General features: G+C 41.4%; 1 protein-coding gene across 24 annotated transcripts in view; it reads right to left on the reverse strand.

Moving 5' to 3' along the window:
• Positions 1-22,097, reverse strand: part of DYSF (dysferlin) — a 226,677-nt gene that overhangs the window by 33,816 nt on the left and 170,764 nt on the right. For all 24 annotated transcript variants that reach the window (XR_009248507.1, XM_058683746.1, XM_058683742.1 and 21 more), the window contains one exon: positions 1,141-1,239. Coding sequence is in view for 23 of the 24 variants with exons in the window: in XM_058683746.1 (XP_058539729.1) it covers positions 1,141-1,239 (99 nt within the window). In the remaining variant the exon portion in view is untranslated. The remainder of the gene's footprint in view (positions 1-1,140; positions 1,240-22,097) is intronic.

Consider the following 22,097-nt stretch of genomic DNA (forward strand, 5'->3'; position numbering starts at 1 on the left):
GCAATTCAAGTGTAACTGAGCATCTATTTGGCAACCCTCTCCAGGACCCTCTACGATTCCTTTGGGGTGTAACTTTGAGTCACCTCTGGTTATCTTTTTTTAAAGCAGTCTACTTTTAAAAAGCATAATTGTATTTGTGGAATTTCCTCAAAATACCAGAATTTGGCTGACTCATCCCTGGCTGTTTTTGTTTTGTTGGATTGTTTTGGGGGCTTTTCTTTGCTTTTTTTTTTCTCACAGAAACGAAGTTTACCATATTTTTATATTTGCTAAGCAATTTCTGTTCCAATTGTAGGGGTGAAGGAATCAGAGCTCCATTCTCAAGCTGACTTTCCTCTTATTTTAATACAATTTTTTTATTATAGAAATGTTCAAATAATTTTAAAAAACAGAATAGTATAACAAATCCCTAGGTATCCATCCTCAAGTTTTAACAATTTTAAATATTTTGCAATTTCAACAATTTTTAATATTTTGAAAATCTACCAGAGGGCCACTCACATCATCTATCTTCCCCTTTCTTTTCCTTTCCTTTCCTTCCTTCCTTTCTTTTCTTTTCTTTTTTTTTTTTTTCTTTAGCATTGTAAAACAAATCCCAGGGGCGCCTGGGTGGCTCAGTCGGTTAAGCGGCCGACTTCGGCTCAGGTCATGATCTCACGGTCCGTGAGTTCGAGCCCCGCGTCAGGCTCTGTGCTGACAGCTCAGAGCCTGGAGCCTGTTTCAGATTCTGTGTCTCCCTCTCTCTGACCCTCCCCCGTTCATGCTCTGTCTCTCTCTGTCTCAAAAATAAATAAATGTTAAAAAAAAGATTTAAAAAAAAAAATAAAACAAATCCCAGGCCAGGCATGATTTCATCCATAAATACTTCAGTATTTTTCAACATTCTTCCAAAAGTACTTTTGTGATTGTTCCAGCCCACACTGACTTCTTGCTCTAAATCAGGGGGTGACCTCTCTCACCTCAATTAGCTCATCAGGATTCATTAGCCTTCAGGGCACCAAATGAGGAGATCCTTTGGATACATGTGTTCAAAGGAGGTGACACACATGCATATGTATTGTCTTCCTGTGCCCCTCCCCCGCTCCACTGCGTATGCCCAGGGGCTGTTAGACTGAAGAGCACACTGTGGAAAGGCCTCACCTTTAGAGTGTCAAAGCCCTTCTCCAAGTACTGGCCACACTTTTCCCTCTCCCCTGTGGAGGCAAAGAATTTGCTCCACCAGTCGATGAACTCCTCCTCCTGAGTGGGGAGAAAGAAAGAGATCACTTCAGACACAGAACTTGCCAAGCAAGGTCCTTCTGGACCAGACACCTAGCAAGGCTGATGGGCTGGTGTGCACTTCCAAGCTCTCCTGCTGGGTTGAGTTCAGGGGAGCAGAGAGCCGCAACTCCCCACCTCTCCGGGGACAGGCTGCACAGATCAGACCACAGCACCTGTGCGGCATTGAGAGGCAGAGGCTCCAGCCCTGCTCTGCCCCCCATTCATTGTGTAATTCTGTTAAGCTCCCCGGCCTCCCTTCTCCTCTCTGTGACGTGGACGTTACCATCACGGTGCCCCCTCCATTCCAGGGACAGACCGAGGCTGAAATCAGAAGGTACATACAGTAACCCTTTGGAGGAAAATGTCAACAATGTGTCATTTATGAATAAAATGTGGTAGACCCAGGGAAAACTCAGACCTCAAAGAGTTGTCCTGCCTCCCCAACCCCAGAAAAAGAAAAAGCATCGGAAATCAGAACTTAGCCCTCCCAAGATCAAATCAAGACAGAGTCCCTAAAAGCCAACAAATGCTTACTAAGCACCCATTATTCAAATGGCACACCATCTAAAAGAAAAGAGGTTTGTGACAACCCACTCTCTGCCCTGTCCTTCTCTGCTTACTCATATTTGTAGGAAAAGATGGACAGGTCTGTTGTGGCACACACTGGTCTCCTCACCTGCACATGGTGGGTCTACAGGTCCTCTCAGTTCTGTGTCTAGAATGCTCCTCCAGCCGTGTCCTACCTGTGTGTCCTGTCACAGGGAGTCAGCAAGCTTCCTGAAGCTCTTCCTCAGGTCTCCCTCAGGACTCCCTCCAAACCTTGCCTGGAGCTGGGCATTCAGTCTGTGCCCGTCAATACCATTAAAACTCACCCAGTTCAGTGGGCAGGGCCAAGGATGAGGTGTTAGGAGAGCCTATCTGGAGCTTGCTTTTCCTCCTCTGTGTGAGGGAATATGCTAAATCTCCCAAAAGTCTGCTCTGATTCTATAAAGTCAACTGAATGTCTATCACTGAGTTTCTGGAAATGGCAGTGGCTCCCTTTAATGTTCAGTCCCTTGAGTTCTGGCTTATTAAGGGTGAGAACAGGCTGGAACCAGGCCAAGGGTACCTGAACAGGCACCATGGGGAGAGGATAGGATGAAGTTCTCAAAGTCTCCACCCGTCCTGACAGTGTGGCCCTAATACCACTGAGTGGCCAAAATGTGATCCCCAGACACACAGCACAGAAAGTAGGTATCAGAGCAAGGCTGAGTCTACAGAGTCACTGTTAGACCCACTTACCAGGAGGGGCTTCTGCAGCCAGGAGAGAGGAAAAGCCATTCAGATGGGTTAAGGTACAGTGTAGCAGAGCTTTCTGGCTTGTAACCACTCTAGAAAAAGCCAGCATAGAACAAGGCCAACCCTAGCCCTGATATTTTAAGTTCAATTTAAAGAAAAATATGCCATGGGTGAATAAACATATGCAGACATATATATCAAGCTCATAACACAGAAAAATATATTTATACAGACATGCCCAAGAGACATGTATATACTGCAATGAACATACACCCCCACAAAAATACACACACTAACACACAGGCATATATATGTGCATACAGGTAGAAAGAGTTAGACTGGAAGTCAGTTTAGCTGTCTGATTCCTCCTAAGTCTTTATTTTCTTCCCCAGCACAGATACTTAAAGATTTGAGTTTACGATTCAGGCTCAGAGTCAGGCACAAATAGGCAAACGACCAGTGTGTTCTGTACAATGAAATAACAGAAGCACTAACAGAAGGACAGTAGTTGTGGGAAAGTTGTTACACTTCCTGCGGTCTTGAAAAACCAAGTAAATTAAAAAAAAAAAAAAAGAGTATGGAGACAGAGAATCTGAATAATACCATTAACAATGTCAATTAAGAAGACAACATTATGGGATCTAAAAATAGAAAATATACCTTCTTTTCCGGCACCACTGGAGCACTTAGAAAAAATTAAAAGCCACAAGCAAAGCTCAATAAAGTCTCTTTGACCATAATGCATAAAACTGAAAACTAATGAGAAATTTAAGAATTAAAAATCTGAACCTTTTAAAAATTTAGAGCCACACTCTTACAACCTTCCTGGGTCAAAGAGAAAACCAAACCTAAAATCATAGATACTTAGAAAATACCAATAGTGAGAGGGTTATGCCCCCAAATTTGTGGATTATAGCTAAGTCTGTCTCAAATTCAGTCTCAAATGCTCTTGCATTTATACAAAGAGAATGAAAATAAATCATCTGATAGCTCAAGAAATTAGAAAATGAAAAATAGGAAGACCAAAATTTGAAAATGATAAGTAGAAATTAATATATTAAAAAAGGACAATATTATAATTTATAATTAAATCTCAGAGCAAACTTTCAAAAGGCCAATAAAATAAACACTTATCAAATCTAATGTTTAGAAGTAGGTACACCATTAGGAATGAGAAAGATCAAATAAAACGATATTATGGGGAGAATGAAAATATTAAAAGATTTACCATAACCAGTGACAAAATGAAAAATGCAGATGAAGCAGAAAATCTTCTAGAAGAATATAAATTCCTGAAATTGATTCAAAAGTAATAGAATACATGAAGAGATCAGTAACTCTAAAAGCTCTCAAAGAACTACCCTAAAAGAGATATCAGGTCAAGTTGGTTCCTTTGGGATAAAGTTCTATCAGTCTTCCAAAGAATAAATCAGGGACACCTGGGTGGCTCAAGTCAGTTAAGTGTCAGACTTTGGCTCAGGTCACGATCTCAAGGTTCATAAGTTTGAGCCCCACGTGAGGCTCTGTGCTGACAGCTCAGAGCCTGGAGCCTGCTTCGGATTCTGTGTCTCCCTCTTTCTCTGCCCCTCCCCCCGCCCTGCACTCTATCTGTCTCTCTCTCTCTCTCTCTCTCTCTCTCAAAAATAAATAAACATTAAAAAAATGTTTTTTAAAGAATAAATCATGGTTTACACACACACACACACACACACACACACACACACACACACACACACACATTAATTCCATTCCTGAGCAGAGTCATTAAGATATTAATAGATTACGGGATGTGAGGGTGATCTGGCTGCAACATCTGTCACCCCACTGATCACCAGGGTTGATTTGGCTGATCTGGCTGGCTAGGCGGGTGTCCCCTTCCTCCCTCACTGCTCTGTGTGCGTCCCTCCTGAAGCTGTGTGCTCCACTCGGTCGAAGATGACAACCTTCCCTGATAGAGGAGGACCGTTCTTCGATCAAGGGTATACGAGTTGCTGTGCTCCCCTGCTAGAACCTCCAAACAAGCTCTCAAGATAATAATAGATCACAGCAGTAGATCTGCCATGGTCAAGCTGGATTATTCCAGGATGCAGGAGTGGTTCAATGTCACTGAATAAGAAGGAGAGAAAACCCACAGGATCATCTATAACAGAAATTTGCAAACTATTGCCCACTCACCAGCCACCTGCTTTTGTAATTTAAATACTGTCTGTGGTCACTTTTTAGTTACAACAGCTGAGTTGAGTAGTTGAGACAGAGACCTTAAGTCCCCTAAACCTAAAATATTTACTCAATGGGTCTTTAGGAAAAAGTTTGCCAATCCCTGATCTATAACGTGCAAATATGAAATGGGGAGAAAGGAATGAGAAAACTTTTCAGTTATTCCTAAAGGAAACTCTCAGTTCATTCACCCTCATTCACTTGTTTTCATTCAATTAAGAAGAAAGGGAAGCTTTCTATCTTAAAGCAATGGCTAATAATAGTACCAGAAATTCTCCCTTCTGGGCTTCTGTAAATAGGGCTGCCTCTGACGATAATTCTCATTGATGTGGGTATAAAAAAATCACTTGAGGGGCACCTGGGCGGCTCAGTCAGTTAAGTGTCCGACTTCAGCTCAGGTCGTGATCTTGCAATTCATGAGTTCAAGCCCCACGTTGGGCTCTGCACTGACAGCTTGGAGCTTAGAGCCTGCTTCAGATTCTGTGTCTACCCCCTCTCTCTCTCCTTCCCCTGCTTGTGCTTCTCTCCCTCCCTCCTTCTCTCTGTCTCTGTCTATGTCTCTCTCTCTCTCTCAAAGATAAATAAAACATTTAAAATTTTTTTTAAAAAGTTGAAAATCAGGGTGGTTTAGGAACCAGGAACTTGGGAGCCAGACTAGCAGAGTTCAAATCCTGCCACCCCTACCTGTGTGACCTTGAATAACTACTTAACCTCTTTGTGCCTTAATAATCTATAAAATGAACAAATAATAGTACCAATTTGGTAGAGTTATGGCAAGGAATAAATGAGTCAATTGGTATAAGGACCTTAGAACAGTGCCTAGCACGTAAGTGCAAAGTCTGTGTTTATTGCTATCGCTGATCATGGTATTGTTGTTTCTTTGGTGCAGACCGGGTTAGCTTCTTGGCCAAGGACTGGCTATCTCACAAACCGCCAGCAGGCACATAGCTAGCCACAGTCTTTCCAGAAGGCAATTTGGCTGCATGTCTCTACAGCCTTAAAAGTGTGCATACGCTTTGACCCAACAAGCTGTTCTAGAAATCTATATACACAATGGAATACTATGTGGCAATGAGAAAGAATGAAATATGGCCTTTTGTAGCAACATGGATGGAACTGGAGAGTGTTATGCTAAGTCAAATATGTCATACAGAGGAAGACAGATACCATGTGTTTTCACTCTTATGTGGATCCTGAGAAACTTAACAGAAGACCATGGGGGAAGGGAAGGAAAAAAAAAGTTAGGGAGGGAGCCAAACCATAAGAGACTCCTAAAAACTGAGAACAAACTGAGGGTTGATGGGGGGGTGGGAGGGAGGGGAGGATGGGTGATGGGTATTGAGGAGGGCACCTGTTGGAATGAGCACTGGGTGTTGTATGGAAACCAATTTGACAAAAAATTTCATATTAAACAAAATAAATAAATAAACAATAAACTTTAAAGAACAAAGAAAGTAATCATAGGCATAAAGATTTAACTTCATTTATAATAGTGAAAAATTGGAAACAACTTAAGCATCGATCAATAAGGAACTGTTTGGGTAAACTGAACATCCACATGATTAGATGTTATACAACATAAAAAATTATGCTGTTGAAATAGCTTTATTGATATGGAAAGCTATTCACAACTGATGAGATTGATACAAGGTTAAAAAATGAATAACATGATTTCATTTTAATAAAAGGACCAGAGCCTAAATGTTCATAGCAGTTCATAGCATATCTGAATGATAACATTATGGATATTTTGTTTATTCCTTTTATTTTTGTGCATCATTCAGAATTTTCTAATTCTTCACTGTGTGCATGTATTCCTTACACAACTTTAAAAATTAAATATTTTTAAAGTAAAGAGCAATAGCAGGATGCTTTAAAAAAAATCACCAAGAAAATGAAAATATAATTCACAGAACAGGGGGAAATATTTACCAATTATCTATCTGATAAGAGATGTGTCACCAAAATACATAGAGAACTCGCATAATTCAATAATAAAAAGACAAATAACCCAATAAAAAAGGAGCCGTGCATTTAAACAGACATTCCTCCAAAGTTGATAAGCAGCTAATAAGCACGGGAAAAGGTGTTCATCATTAGCCAAAAGGGAAATGCAAATCAAAACCCCCATGAGAAAACACTTCACACCCACTAGGATGGCAATCATAAAAGAGTCCGATAGAACAAGTGTTGGTGAAGATGTGGATAAATTGGAACACTGCTGACGAGAACATAAAATGGTACAGTCACTTTGGAAAACAATCCGGCAGTTCTTCAAAAGGTTAAACAGAGAGCTATCCTACGACCCAGCAGTTGGACCTCTAGTTATATATCTAACAGAAAGGAAAACTTACATCCCCACCAAAACTTGTACAGGAATGTCTGTGGCAGCGTTATTCGTAACAGGCAAACAGCAGAATCCAGATGCCCATCAACTGATGAACGGATAAAGAAAATGAGATATAGCCATACAACGGCATATTATTTGACAATAAAAAGCAGCGACGAATTGATGCACAGCACGGATGAACCTCGAAAACATTATGCTGAGTGAAAGAAGTTAAACAAAAAGACCATACATTGTATGATTCTATTTACATGAAACGTCCAGAATAGGCAAATCTGAGGCAAAAAGTAGATGAGTTGTTGCCTGGGGCTGCAAGTGGTTGGGAGGAAATGGCAGATGACTGCTCTTGGGTACAGGGTCTCTTTGGAGAGATAAAAAAAAGTTCTAAAATTGATTATGGTGATGGCTGCACAACTCCGTGAATATACTAAAAAACATTGAATTGTACACTAAGAACTTTTATTACGTGGATTATCTCAATAAAACCATTCAAATAAAAAAGAACAAATGACCAAATACGAGCTTATAACCTTTAAAATGACAGCAAAAGCGGCAATCTCAAGCATGTACTCTAAGGAGATAAGAGTTAAATTTTTTTTCAGAAGAACAATCAGGGGCGCCTGGGTGGCGCAGTCGGTTAAGCGTCCGACTTCAGCCAGGTCACGATCTCGCCGTCCGTGAGTTCGAGCCCCGCGTCAGGCTCTGGGCTGATGGCTCAGAGCCTGGAGCCTGTTTCCGATTCTGTGTCTCCCTCTCTCTCTGCCCCTCCCCCGTTCGTGCTCTGTCTCTGTCTGTCCCAAAAATAAATAAAAAACGTTGAAAAAAAAATTTAAAAAAAAAAAAAAAAAAAAAAAAAAAGAAGAACAATCAAACGATCACCAAAAAAAGACCTAAATCTTCGCACACCCACTTTTTTCTCGAGAAGCTCTCTCAGCTGCAATTTCGTCATCCCTCAAAGTTCCAGGCAGTGTCCAGTGGCTGGGTCTCCCCAGCAGACCCATGGCTGGTGAGGAGCACAGCCCAGGGCGCCTTCCTAACTCCCGGTTGCACCAGCTGTCCTGCCGCTCAGTGGCTCTTGTCTCCCCTTTTCCTCCTGCATCCCACAGGCTAACCTCTTCTAACTCTACCCCCTTGGCAGAAATTGTGTGTGCAGCAGAATCACAATTTGTGTATTAACTTGTTTATTTTTTGTCTCTACAATCCTCTGTTTGCCCCTTTGATCTTCCCTGTGTCTACTCCCTTGCCCCTCTCTGGGGCACTGTCATACTTCCAGCCAGCCCAACCTGCCGTTAACCCTGCTGCGCATCTGCCCCGCACAACCCAACGTGGCTGAGGGAAAGAGCAAACCAGGGGCTCCGAGTTCATGTCACTGCTTCAAGTGGGTCTCAGGGCCGTCCATCCGCCCACCTCAGTTTCCCACTCCTGGAACTCTCCTGTCCTCTAACACCACCATCCGGTACTTTCTGCTTTGTCCTCAGACCTCGGGCACCTCCTCCCTCTGCTCACTCTTGGCCAGTGACCCTCCTTCCCTTGGAAAGCAGAAGCAGTCAGAAAAGAACTGCCACGAGCCCTCACCAGCATCTGTACCATATTCTGCCTTCCATCCTGTCACCACACATGCTCTGTTCGCACCCCAGCACAAGGCCAACTCCTGCACTCATGCCCTGGGTCCTGTGCCCTCTGCCTGCTCAAGGACACCACCCCACGATCCTCCTCACCCTCGCCCAGGCCATCCCACTCGCATCTCTACTGGGCCATTCCATCAGCATTTAAACATGTGACACTAGTTCCCTGTCATTCAAAGAAAACTCTCTGACTTTCTCCTTTGGCTCCCAGCTCATTTCTTTCTCCCTTTTACAGAAAAACTTACAGAAAGAGTAATCTAGGGCGCCTGGGTGGCGCAGTCGGTTAAGCGTCCGACTTCAGCCAGGTCACGATCTCGCGGTCCGTGAGTTCGAGCCCCGCGTCGGGCTCTGGGCTGATGGCTCGGAGCCTGGAGCCTGTTTCCGATTCTGTGTCTCCCTCTCTCTCTGCCCCTCCCCCGTTCATGCTCTGTCTCTCTCTGTCCCAAAAATAAAAAATTAAAAAAAAAATTAAAAAAAAAAAAAAAAAAAGAAAGAGTAATCTACACTTGTGTCTAGTTCCTGTTTCTCCATTGTCTCTGCTCAACCAAAACTTGTCAAGGTCACCAGTGGCTTCAGTGATCAATCCAGCAGCAGTATTTGATACAGGCAGCCACTCCTCTGTCCTTGGAACATCCCCCTTGCCTGGCAGAGGACCAGGGTGGTGCCCTCCCCTGTCACCGGCCAAGCCTTCTCAATCTCTGCTGATTCTTCCTGGTCACTCACCCTTTGGTCATCTGAGTGCCCCGGGGCTCTGTGCTCAGAACTCTTCTCCTCTCCATCCACTCTCACTCCCCGGGGTTCCCCTTGAGACTTACATCTTTAAATGGCAAAGATGCTAATGAATCCCACGCGGAGCTCTCTGCAGCCTGGATGACTTCTCTGAACTCCAGCCCCCCCGTTTCACCTGTCCCACTGACATCTAGTAAGTGTCTCAAATGCACCACATCCAGAATCCAATTCCTGACCATCCTCCACCCACCTGCTCCTTCTAGTCTTCCTCGGATAAGTCAATGACACACCTTCCTTCCAGACGCTCAAGCCAAAATCCCTGCAATCACCTTTTGAGTCCTTTCTTCATGTCGCATGTTCAGTCTAACAGCAAACCCGTTGGTGCCACCTTCAGTACATATTCAGAATCAGACTCTTCTCCCAAATAACTACCACCCTGTTCTCCGTTATCTGGAATATTACACCAGTCTCCCAACTGGCCTCCCTGCTTTCACCCTTGCCCTCAAATCTATCCTCAACACAATAGCGCCCCCCCACCACCACCCCATGCCGGAACGCATCAGCCCTCGGTGCAATCCCTTCAGTGATTCACCAACTCAACTCAGGACAAAGCTAAGCCTCCTGTGATGCAGTCCCCTCACCTCCCTGACCCCATGCCCTTTGTCTTTCCTCCTCATTCATGCTCGTCCAGCCACAGTGGCCTGCTTGGTCCTTGAGCACTTCCAACATCTTCATGCTCTTGCCAGGAGCTCTATTCCTCCTGTAGATCCATGGGTCACCCCCTTCAAGTCTTGACTCAAATGCAATCGGCTTTATCCACCACCACCATATGTTAAATGACCACCTCTTCCCCCAGCAAATCTTATCCCCTCTTCCTTGCTTTTTCTCCCCAGCAACCATCACCATCTGACATTACATATATTTTACTTAGGTATTAGTTTGTTGTGTCTCCTTCCCCATGAGGGCAGAGATCTTTAGCTTTTTTAACACTATATCCCCAGTACTTAGAACACTGCCTGGCACATATTTTGAGTTCAGTAAATATTTGACGAATATGTGAATGCCTGAACAGCGGGAATGAAGGAGGATCTTTGGCTTTTACATTTCCAAAGGAAGATAACATTGCTATTAAAAAAAAAAAAAATAGGTTTAAGAGGATGTTTTGTCCAGCCAGTTTTCTCATACTCTGCAGAGGAGATGAAAGTGTAGAGGAGGAGTGGAAGAAAGAACTAGAGATTTGTGATAGTTTCGATAAGGCATCCCCACACCTGGACCCCAGGTTAGCTCTGAAGTTTATATGGAAGAGACCCCTCCTTAACTTCAGGGATCTGGTAAAGGGAGGCCCAGAAGTTTCCAGAAGCATTGGGACATGAGGCACTTGGAGGAGATGGCTGCATGGGCGTCATGGGAGAGAGAGGCACGGAGCCCTCAGCATTTCCTGTAGACCCCAGAGTGTCACGCAACAGCTGCCAAATTGTAACGTGTCCCCCAGAAGGGCTTGAAAATTGGTCGAGAGAGAGAGCCAGGGGATCTGAAAGGGTCTTGTGCCCAAGATAATAAGCTATTGTCTGTGTGGTCCATGCACCCAGAAATCAGTGGGCCTATAGCTACAGGGCAGACACATACTGGTGACCAGGGGACCCTGTCTATGGAGGCCATGACATTATGGAAGCTCAACCCAGAATGTAGCTGCCTCCCAAGGGTAAGGACAAGGAGGAAAAACCCAAAACTGACTCAGCTTAAACCTGAACTATTGAAGGACACCAGGGCTTTTCGGCCATCAGGAAAAATATGGGCTTAAAAAGGAGATTACGTTGAATTACAGAAAAACAAAGTTATGTTTTTAAACACACTCACAGACGTGACTTGAAAATACCATTCCTGCTATTTCACTAATTTGTCTTCTGATAGAGTTATTTCAAGTCCACTTCTTCCTTCTCCTCCAGTCTTAACCCTGATGTGTCAAAGCCAACCAACCCTCTGATGTCAGTGGAATCCCATAATCCAAAACTCCCAAAGAGTAACCGCCATATGTTCTCAGATTCCAAGTGTGCTCTTGACCTCATTTTGCAACAGCTAAGCATCCCGTCTTGGAACATGGCAAACAGGAGAAACAAATGCAAAAGGCTTGATTGCTAAGTGTCATCTCAGGCTTTTGCAAGCAGTCTGGCCATTAAAACTTTATATCCCCATGCCCAAGGTTCAAGGCCCCTCATCATTCAGCCAGCCAAGCAAGTAAGTCTGATCAAGGCACGGACTGGCAGTCTCTCCAATTTCAGCTAATAGCCAGCATTCAGTTCCTGAGCAACCAGAGCTTTGTAACAAAGACATGCTTCTCTGGGCTTGATCCAGTGTAATGGGTACCCTAATCCCTCTGAAGACCCAAATCAGCACAGCACATTCTGAACATTTAACCTCCCATTTTCATTCAGTGGGCCGAACACATTTCATGAATATAGACAGCAAAATTGACAACAATAATTCTAAGCCTGCCTTTCTGTGAAGTGAGGAGAACTGAAAGGGGGAGGGGGAGGTCTCACTGGTGTTCTCTCCCAGGATGGCCAGTTGAGTCAAACAGAAAAATTCCTGGTCAAACCCATTTATCACCAAAGTTGTAATGTTAAACTTTGCTTGGGTCACTATATGGAACTACCCATACCCACCTCTAAAACAGAAGTCTATTTTTTTTAGTAGTTTTAAGCAGGCCTTCATTGCCTATGGTTGACCCCTAGACTGGGTTGAAAGTGATTTCTCTCTTAGCATAAATCATTATCATCAAGATGGTAATAATGGAACCCAACACTGGGGTTACTGCGAGGCTGTGAGTCAAAGTCTGCAAAGAGACTTTATGACCTATAAAGTTTACCATGAAAAATATCCTTGTTGATACGGCCAACATCCCCAATACCACTGCCGCAAAACGCAACATCTGCATCGCTAGAATAATGATATGATGCCTCTAATTCTTTAATTAATGTCCTAAGTTTTGAGCAACAGAGACTATTTTCTCATGCACACACAAATACAAACACAGACGTAACACACAACCACTTATGTACATATAGACAGACAAACCCCCAGACATGCAAGCACCCTGATTTCAAACCTGCCACACCCCATACATACTGAACCTCTCGTGCCCCCCCAAACCACACAAACATATGCCCACAGCCAGCTACCATGTTGATTCAGCAGAACTCTACATACTCATCACAAAATCACTGAATTATTTCCACAAGTGGAACACTAGGCTTTCAACCTCTTGTTCACACTCCCTGTAGTCCTGCCTCTGTGTCTGTCGTAGAGATCGTTATTCCACTTATTCTCACTTCAAGCTGGACCAGCAGAGGTGGGAGGGAAGGGAAGACCTTTAACCAAAATGCTGAATTGTTTCCAAAAGGCCCAGTGAGTAAGTGTGCCCGAAATCTAGCAAAGTCAAGCAGATGGTGAGCAGAGAAGGGTCAGGGCCTGATAATTTCACTATTGGCCTGTTCCAGATGGGAGACCCAAGTGGAATGGAAAACCTCTGGGGAATTCTAGCTTACTAGCCCTCTCCCGACCCTGGAGTCTATGGTAGATAAGATACATGAGCTCATGATTTGGTCCTCCAGGGACAGTATGACCACATATACCCATGCAGGAAGCCTAGAGGAATGGGGATCTATCCAGCAGGGTGAATAAAAGAAGGTCCCATCAGAGTCCTCTAACCTCTGAAGAAAGCAATGAGACATCACTAATTCAGGATTTGTGATGATTCCAATAGGGCCTGGGCAAAAGCTTTCCCTATCTTCTTCATTCTGCTTATGTAGATGGTTTTGCTTAGCAAGAGTTCCAACAATCTACTTAAGAGAAAAACTATTTTTGAAGGCTTTCCCAGGACTGCTGAAGCATTCATCAAACTACAGACACTAATCTTAGCTATCTTAAATTCAATTTTAAAAGTATTTTGGGGGAGCCTACTATGTGCCAAAGTCAACCTACTTTCTAGTTACTGTGTGCATTTTCATACACAAAATCACATTACTTTTCAAATATTTCCTATTTTGAACTTGCTGCTACTTCAGTGTGGTTTCCCCAGCCCTCAGTCAATGTAAGAGAGGTGTTAAAGACCCTGGGTTGGTTAATAAGCTTCAGTGAGTATACTTGGGGATTTTTACTCAGCCATGAGCACTGTACCAAGTTCTAAGCGCTGTCCTGACCCAGACTAGGGGGCAGGAGGGGACAGGGACAGGACAGTCAGGGGTAAGAAAGCATATAATTAGACCTCAGAGAGAACTTCTTGTCCTGCAGATTTCCACGGAAAGCTGAGCATTTTTTCTCTGAGGAGCGATGAACCCCTTTTCTCTGGACGGGAAAACAGGTCCCCCATGGACCAGGGGAAAGACCTTTTGGGAAAAGAGGAGTATGGTGGGGTGGAGGCAGAGACAAGGAGGGCTGGTTGAAGGGGCTGGGGCCTCCTCCTGCCTGATGAGGCCCTGGAGTTTGCCAGACAAGTTTCACCCCGGGCTGTCCCCCCTGCAGTGTGCATCGAGGGAGGAGGGGCGCACCCCCGAGGAGACCACAGGAATGCCAAGCAGGGGAAAGGCGCCCGGAGCCAAGGGCTCCGGCAACGAGGATCCAATATCGGCGGGTGACTCCAGCCCCCGTAACAGGAGAGACCGTAAAGTATGTGCTCTGCTTCCCAACCAGCAAACACAGCAAATAACCAATTACTCCAAATAGCTAACAGATTTCGGCTCTGATTTCCCTCCCCTTGCCTCCCCTGTGCCTTCACTTGTCATTTGATGGGCGATTTGTATTTGCTCTGAGAAAATGAGAGAAGGAATGACTCACAAAGGAAGGTCCAGATTACACGCAGTGACAGGCATCAAACCTCCCTCATCAGAACTAATGCGAGTGGGGGGAGGCCAGGCTGCACTGGCAACACATCTGAACGGGAGATATTTTTAAAGAAGTACAGTTTTGTACTTTCGAGCACATACAGTAATTCTTGCTAAACCAATATTGCCAAATACATGTCCTCAGGAAACCTACTTTAAAGAGAGGAGAAGTATCTTCCTAATTAGCACATCTGCTAGATACCAAAGTATAGGTAAAACCATTCATGTTATTAAAGTTAAAATACTCCCCCTCGAACTCTCAAGTTCAAAGGTGCAACCGGGAGGTTCTGAGACAAACTGCCTGGGATGCCTTCTGGAAATGCTTCCTCACTTGGGAGCCACACCCTGTAATTGATTCCTTTGCTCAGAAAACCTTTGCTTCAAAGTCTTTGGATAAATTGTTGTCAGTATTCATGAGCTGCAATGAGGCATTCCCCCAAAACTTGGAATTAAGGGAAATAGGGCTGCCCTCGGAGAATTAGACCGTGAAATCAATGCATAGTGGTTCAGAGCAAGGACAGGCAAAATCACCTCAAAGCAGAAGAGTGGCTCTTACACTAAGCCTTAACCCTAAATGGGTAGGCTGTATTAATACAACCCGAGAAAGAAAGTGAAAACAAGGAATTGGCCAGGCCTGGAAGTACAAGAGAACGAAGGGTTGGCTGTTGACAGTTGTTCACATCAGCACCCTCAGGGGATGGTCCCGACCTTTGGAGATAGATGGATCTGTCCATCTTGGTCAGCTGCTGCTAAATTGCAAGTCACAGAACCCATCTCTCCTCATTCTAATTCTTTACTCATCTCCAATCACAATTTGGCTTCCCAACTGCTGAACCTATAAGATACCACAGGCTGGACCACAATCCAAGGTCATGTCCCATGGGCAGAAGTATTTCTCACTATAAACTCATAAACTGGCAACCTCAGTTTGAGGCTTGAATAATAAGTATCCAGCCCAAAGAAAATGGGCTCATCAGGTGTCTGAACCACAAGGTTGAGGATCCACTCACAAGACTGTTGACACCTCCCTAAAGAACACCCCTGTCTTGTGGGCCTGGCGGGAGAGGGTCAGCTCTCCTTTACTTCAGAAACTCCTTACAGTAGGAGGTAGGAGCCGACAGGCAAGGACCTTGGCCCTGACCTAGCTAGTTAACACCTCGCTGCCACAACAAACATAGAAAACAAGCCCTTCGGTCCCATGGAAAAGCCTCTGATCCTGCTTTCCTTCTTGCTTCTCCTATCCTGCTGGATTCCTAACTGGCAAGGTAAAGATACAGCAACCTTAGACTGTTCTCTTCTCCCTTTTATAAAAGTTGGAAATTAGAAAGGGGTCCATGCACTAATGGACAGAACCATCTGAGCTCCCAGTATGTGAAGCAAGGACTTCTCTCTGTAAGGACAGACAGAAAGAAGAGAATAAGGTTCAAAGGAAGGGGAGCAACATGAGGACTAAGACAAGGGTTATCTTAATGAATTGAGTAAAAGACAGAAGGAAACCAATGACTACCTTATGTTCATAGAAAGTCTCAAGAGGATACAAGAAGTTAGAGCCTGCGGTCCTGAAGGAAATATAACCTGCATGGAGACAAATAGGACTGTCAAAAATAAAACTATAACAAAGACATTGATTTCTAGCAAAATGACAAACAAGAAGGCCAGAGAAACTCACTAAGTAAGAACACCTAAATTAACAGATAAGATATCTTTAAAATCCTCTTTAAATGCATGCTAGAGCTGATGGGAATGTAAAGAAAATCCACGGGGGCAAATGAGGAAGCAAAACTGCAGAGAAATAAGGAGCCAAAATGCAAACTAACTGTGGGGCTCAAAAAGCCCAAGCTGAACATTTAGTTTTAGTGACTCTGGGTTTGTCACATTTTCAGGCATCTGGTAAAGTAAATGCATACCCTCTGCAAAAGAATGTTAACTTTCATCCAGGCCTCAAAGAACTCTCAGATAAAGTTCCAAGGAACATGAGTTCACAATCAAAAATAGTGCAACATATAAGAAATAAGGCACCATGAGCAAGAGTCAGCTAGAAACACCAACTGCATATCAGACCTAATGTTACAGATACAGAAAACAGTATTGTCAGAAATAGGACTTTAAAAAAAAAAACAAAACACTGTTTACAAAAACAAAAGACATTAAAAATTGTGGCAAAAGAATAAGAGACTTTCAAAAATAAACAAGCCAGTTGCAGGGGATGGCAGGGGGAAGAACTTCTGGAGATAAAAATATAATACTTAAAATTAGAAACTCAATAGATACGGTTAAAATAAGCCTTTAAAATTTTTTTTAAATGTTATGTATTCTTGAGAGAGAGACAGAGCATGAGCGGGGGAGGGGCAGAGACAGAGAGGGAGACACAGAATCTGAAACAGGCTCCAGGCTCCAAGCTGTCAGCACAGAGCCTGATGCTGGGCTCGAACTCAGGAATGGTGAGATCATGACCTGAGCTGAAGTCAAGACACTTAACCAACTGAGCCACCCAGGTGCCCCTAAACATGAGCCTTTAAAAGCAGCTAAAGGGGCGCCTGGGTGGCGCAGTCGGTTAAGCGTCCGACTTCAGCCAGGTCACGATCTCGCGGTCCATGAGTTCCAGCCCCGCGTCAGGCTCTGGGCTGACGGCTCAGAGCCTGGAGCCTGTTTCCGATTCTGTGTCTCCCTCTCTCTCTGCCCCTCCCCCGTTCATGCTCTGTCTCTCTCTGTCCCAAAAATAAAAATAAATAAATAAATAAATAAAATAAATAAATAAATAAATAAAAATAAATAAAAGCAGCTAAAGACTTAGTGAACTTGAAGACCTATCTTCAGAAATTAGCCAGAGGGCAACACAAGAAAAAAGTGATATGAAAGAAAGTTGAACTAACATGGAGAACAGAGAAGGTCCATTGTAGATCTAATCAGAGTTCCAGAAGGAAATGATAGAGAAAATGGGAAATACATAACATTTAAAGAGATAGTGATTGAAAACTATATAGAACTAATTAAAACAAAACAAAACAAAAAACAGTTCTCAGATTTAGATTTAGGAAGACAACAGAAAAATGGAAGCAAAAAGATAATAGTATCTTCAAAGTGCTGACAGAAAATAAGTGTCAGTAAAACCAGTATTTCCAAAATAAGGATGAAATAAAAATATTTTCAAGCAATAATTTAAAAGTGAGAACATTTACAATGAACTAATCCTAATTATAAGAATTTCTATAAGCTCTACTTCAGGTAGAAAGAAGATGATCCCAGAAGGAAGAAGACTGACCTACAAAACAAAGTAGTAAATATGGGTATAACTAAAATAAAATAGGTTACTTTTAAAACTGATATTGTTTTGGGGCACCTGGGTGGCTCAGTCAGTTAAGCATCCGACATCAGCTCAGGTCATGATCTCACGGTTTGTGAGTTCGAGCCCCGTCTATGCTGACAGCTAAGAGCCTGGAACCTGCTTCGAATTCTGTGTCTCCCAATCTCTCTCTGCCCCTCCCCTGCTCACGCACTCTCTCTCTCAAAAATAAATATTTTTAAAAGTAATAAAATAAATAAAAATAAAAATGGTATTATTTTTAAAATGTCATTTACAGTTAAAACTAAAATATTGAACAGAAGTTTGTAAATTTGTATGTGACTGGAATTAAAGCATTCTAAGTTCCTTGTAATATTCTGACGAAAGCTATAAATATTAATTAGACTTAGAATTTGCTACGTTGACTATGCATGATAAAGTTTCTATACTAATCACTAAAGGAATAGAAACAGTGTATAGTTTTGAAACTGAAAAGGGAAGAAAGAATGTGGGGTGGGGAAGTAATCTTTCAATCCAAAAAAGAAAAAAAAATGAGGGGGAAAACGGGCAGGATGAATAAAGACAAAAAATAAGATGGCAGAAATAAATCCAAATATATCAATAAACACAATTAATAATTGGACTCAACTCACCAGTTAAGAAAACATATTGCCAGAACACACGAAGGAAAAAACAGAATCCATCTATTTCCTGTTTACCAAAGAGACAGCTAAAACATAACGTCACAGAAAAGTTGAAAGTAAAACAATAGGAAAAGGTATACTAGGAAAATACGGCCAAAAGGAAGCTGGTGTGGCCTATATTAACATGAAAAAAAAAACACTCTCATTAGGAGATATTTTAAAAGGCAAAGGGCCAGAGGTTCACTAGGTATCCTTAAAAGATTCAATTTGGGGTGCCTGGGTAGCTCAGTTGGTTAAGCGTCCCACTTGGGCTCAGGTCATGATCTCACTGTTTGTGAGTTTGAGCCCTGCATCGGGCTCTGTGCTGACAGCTCAGAGCTGGGAGCCTGCTTTGGATTCGGTCTCCTTCTCTCTCTGCCCCTCCCCACGTGTGCTCTGTTTCTCTGTCTCTCAAAAATAAATAAATGTAAAAAAAAAAAAATTTTTTTTAAGATTCAATTTTCTAGTAAGATATAAGAATTCTAACTGTTTGTGGCTAATAACACAGCATCAAATATATAAAGGAAAAGTAGGCAGGATCATAAGGAGAAAATGAGAAATATCAAATCAAAGCAGGATGTTCAATTATACCTCTCTCAGAAATTAATGAATGACACATATAAAACTCAGAATAAAAATAGATTTAAATAACACAATTAACAATGGTGCCTGGATGACTCAGTTAAGCGTCTGACTCGGTTTCAGCTCTGGTAATGATCTCACGGTTTCATGAGTTTGGGCCCCACGTCGGGCTCTGCGCTGGCAACACGGAGCTTGCTTGTGATTCTCTCTCTCTCCCTCTCTCTCTGTCCCTCCCCAACTCACACTGTCTCTGTCTCCCTCAAATAAATAAACTTAAAAAAAAAAAAACCAACACAATTAACAAGTCTGATCCAAATGGACGTGTTATATGTAAAACACATTTATAGACTAGACATTCTTTCCACGCACACACAGGACAATTCCAAAAAAATGATCTTGTAATAGACCACAAAGTAAGTATCAAGAAACATAACATACAGACCCCATTCTCTGAACCATAGCACAGGTAAGCTGAAACCAGCAACAAAGAGATAACTTAAAACATAAGCTAGGAACTTCTACTTTTAAGCAATGCAGGTGTCAAAAATAAATATAGCGAAAATCAGTAAACACTGAACTGGAAAACTAGAAAATAACAACAACAACAACAACAACAACAAAAAAACAGTCATCAAAACCTGTGGGATGCATAAAACAGTACTTAGAGGGAATTTTATAGTCCCAAATGTTTATATTAGAAAAGAAGAAAGTTTAAAAATCGATGAACTAGACATAGCACTTAAGAGGTTAAGAATAAAATAACCCTCTCCCAAAAATAAAAGGAAGGAAATGATAAAGAAATTAATAAACTAGAAAACAAGGAAACAATAGAATATCAACAGAGCTAAAAACTGGTTCTTTGAAAAGATTTTTTAAAAATCTGACAAATTCTGGCAAGAATAATAAAATAAAACCTTAGGAATTAAAAGGAACATAAATAAAAGAAGGAAAAAATTGAAAAAGTAAAAGGTTATTGTGAGAAATGGTATGTCGATAATTTTTAGGAGGAAATGGATAAATTCCTATAAAATATAAATCACCAAAAGTGACTCACATAGAAAAAGAAAACCTCAAAGGTCCTATAAACATTTCTTCACATTCTATCAGCAATTTAAAATATCCCCAGGAAAAATACTTAGTCTAGACAGCTTTAGAAATGCATCTACCAAACATTTAGGCAACAGATAATGTCAGTCTTTGTCAAGAGACTAGAAAAAGAGCATGTATGCCCCCAAGTCATTTTTGAAGATTAGTATTATGTAGCTACCAAAACCTGAAAAAAACAGTATCAGAAAAAGAAACTTCAAGCCATTATCACTCACAATAATTGATGCAAGAAAATTTCCTAAAGTAAATATTTGCAAACTGAACCAGCAATGCACAAACAAAATAATAACGCTAATGATAATGATAATAATAATAATGTATTGTGACCAGGATAGATTGTTTCAGAAATGCAAAGTTGTTTCAGCAATTAAAAAAAAAAATCCTATTAATGTAATTCACCACATTAATAGATTAAAGGAACACCACATTTACAGATCAAACAAATTATATAAACACCTCAACAGATACATAAAGAACATGCAATAATGTTTCACATCATTCATGATAAAAACTCTTAGCTAACTGGTAATCATTCACCTGAAACACCAGTGGTGTCACATAAAAATATTCACTTTTAAATTAGAGCAGATAAGAATACTCTCTATTATCAGTTACATAGAATATTGAATTGAATGTCCTCGCCAGTGCAATAAGGAAATAATAAAGAGAAAAAGAAATTGAAAGTACACAGAAGAATAAAAACTGTGATTAATCACACATTATATGACCAACTACACAGAAAACCCAGAAAAATTATCCAATCAGTGGGATTAATAAGAGAATTTAGCAAAGTTTCTGAATATAATGTCAGCATATGAAAATAAATTTCATTTATATACAAGCAAAAAATTATTAGATAATGTACCTTTAAAATCCAAGTAAAAATACAATAAAGCATACAATTACTAGAACTAAAATCTAATAAAAGTTGTACCACACTTTTTTGGGAAAAAAATATAAAATTTATAGAAAAACATTAAAGAATACCTAAATAAATGGAGAGAGATCATATCCATGTTTAAAAGACAATATTATAAAAATGCTTTCCCCAAATTGATCCAAAAATTCACTCAATCACAAATCACAACAGAAGCCGACAAGCTGATTGTAAAATTGACATGGAAAAAAATAATAATAAAATAAAATAAAGAAAATTGAGATGGAAAAAGCAAAGGACAAGAATAGCAACAACACTCTTAAAAATGAATGAGGTAGAATATTTCCTTTACCAGGTATGAAGCCTTGTTATAAAGCTATAGTAAATAAGACAGTGGAGTATTAGTGCAGGGAAAGACCAATGGAACAGAATAGATAGCCACAAACCAACCCACACTTTTATGGAAACCTGATATATGACACAATTGTCATTACAGATCAAGAAAGGATAGGTCATTCTGTGATGATATGAATTCACCGGTTATCTGCATGGGAAAAAATAAAAAGAAATCCAATCTCTACTTCACACTTTGCACATAACGCAAATCAATGCCAAATGGAATAAGGACTTAAGTATGAAATAAGCAAGATTTCAGAATTTTAGAATTGTGAGGACAAAATGCAGACTAATATCCCCTTTTGAAAAGAAAATTTAAACAAGGCAGAGAGGGAAGGAAGGAGGGAGCAAGGGAAAGATGAAGGAATAGCCCAAGAGACCCAAAATATAAATGACAGGAATTTCAGAGGAAGAGGGCTTAAAAATAACTAGAAATTAAGGAAACTAACCGAACAGCAGAATTTTTGAAGAGCTGATTCTTTGGATGAAAAACAACCATAAAAGTAAAAAAGATAAGTAACATAAATCACAAAATTAGGAATGAAGATGAAAACGGGACAGATATAGAAATGTTTTTCTTTTATTGTAGTAATAAATACAAAGCCACGGTAATGTACTAAGCAATATCGGGGACATCAAGCTACCAAACTGACAGAAGTAGAGAGTGATCAAAAACTCCCCTTCCCAAAAAGGTCCTGGGCCCAGTTTTATAAACAAGTGCAGGGTAGTAGATGCATCTTACAATTATATAAGGCACGCATTCCTGAAAATCTAGAACGCAAAATTCACGTAACAGCACCATTTTCAAGAAAAAATAAGTATCCTACCTATCA

The sequence above is a fragment of the Neofelis nebulosa genome, chromosome 9 (genome assembly GCF_028018385.1).
Source record: "Neofelis nebulosa isolate mNeoNeb1 chromosome 9, mNeoNeb1.pri, whole genome shotgun sequence".
In the NCBI taxonomy this organism is placed as follows: Eukaryota; Metazoa; Chordata; class Mammalia; order Carnivora; family Felidae; genus Neofelis; species Neofelis nebulosa.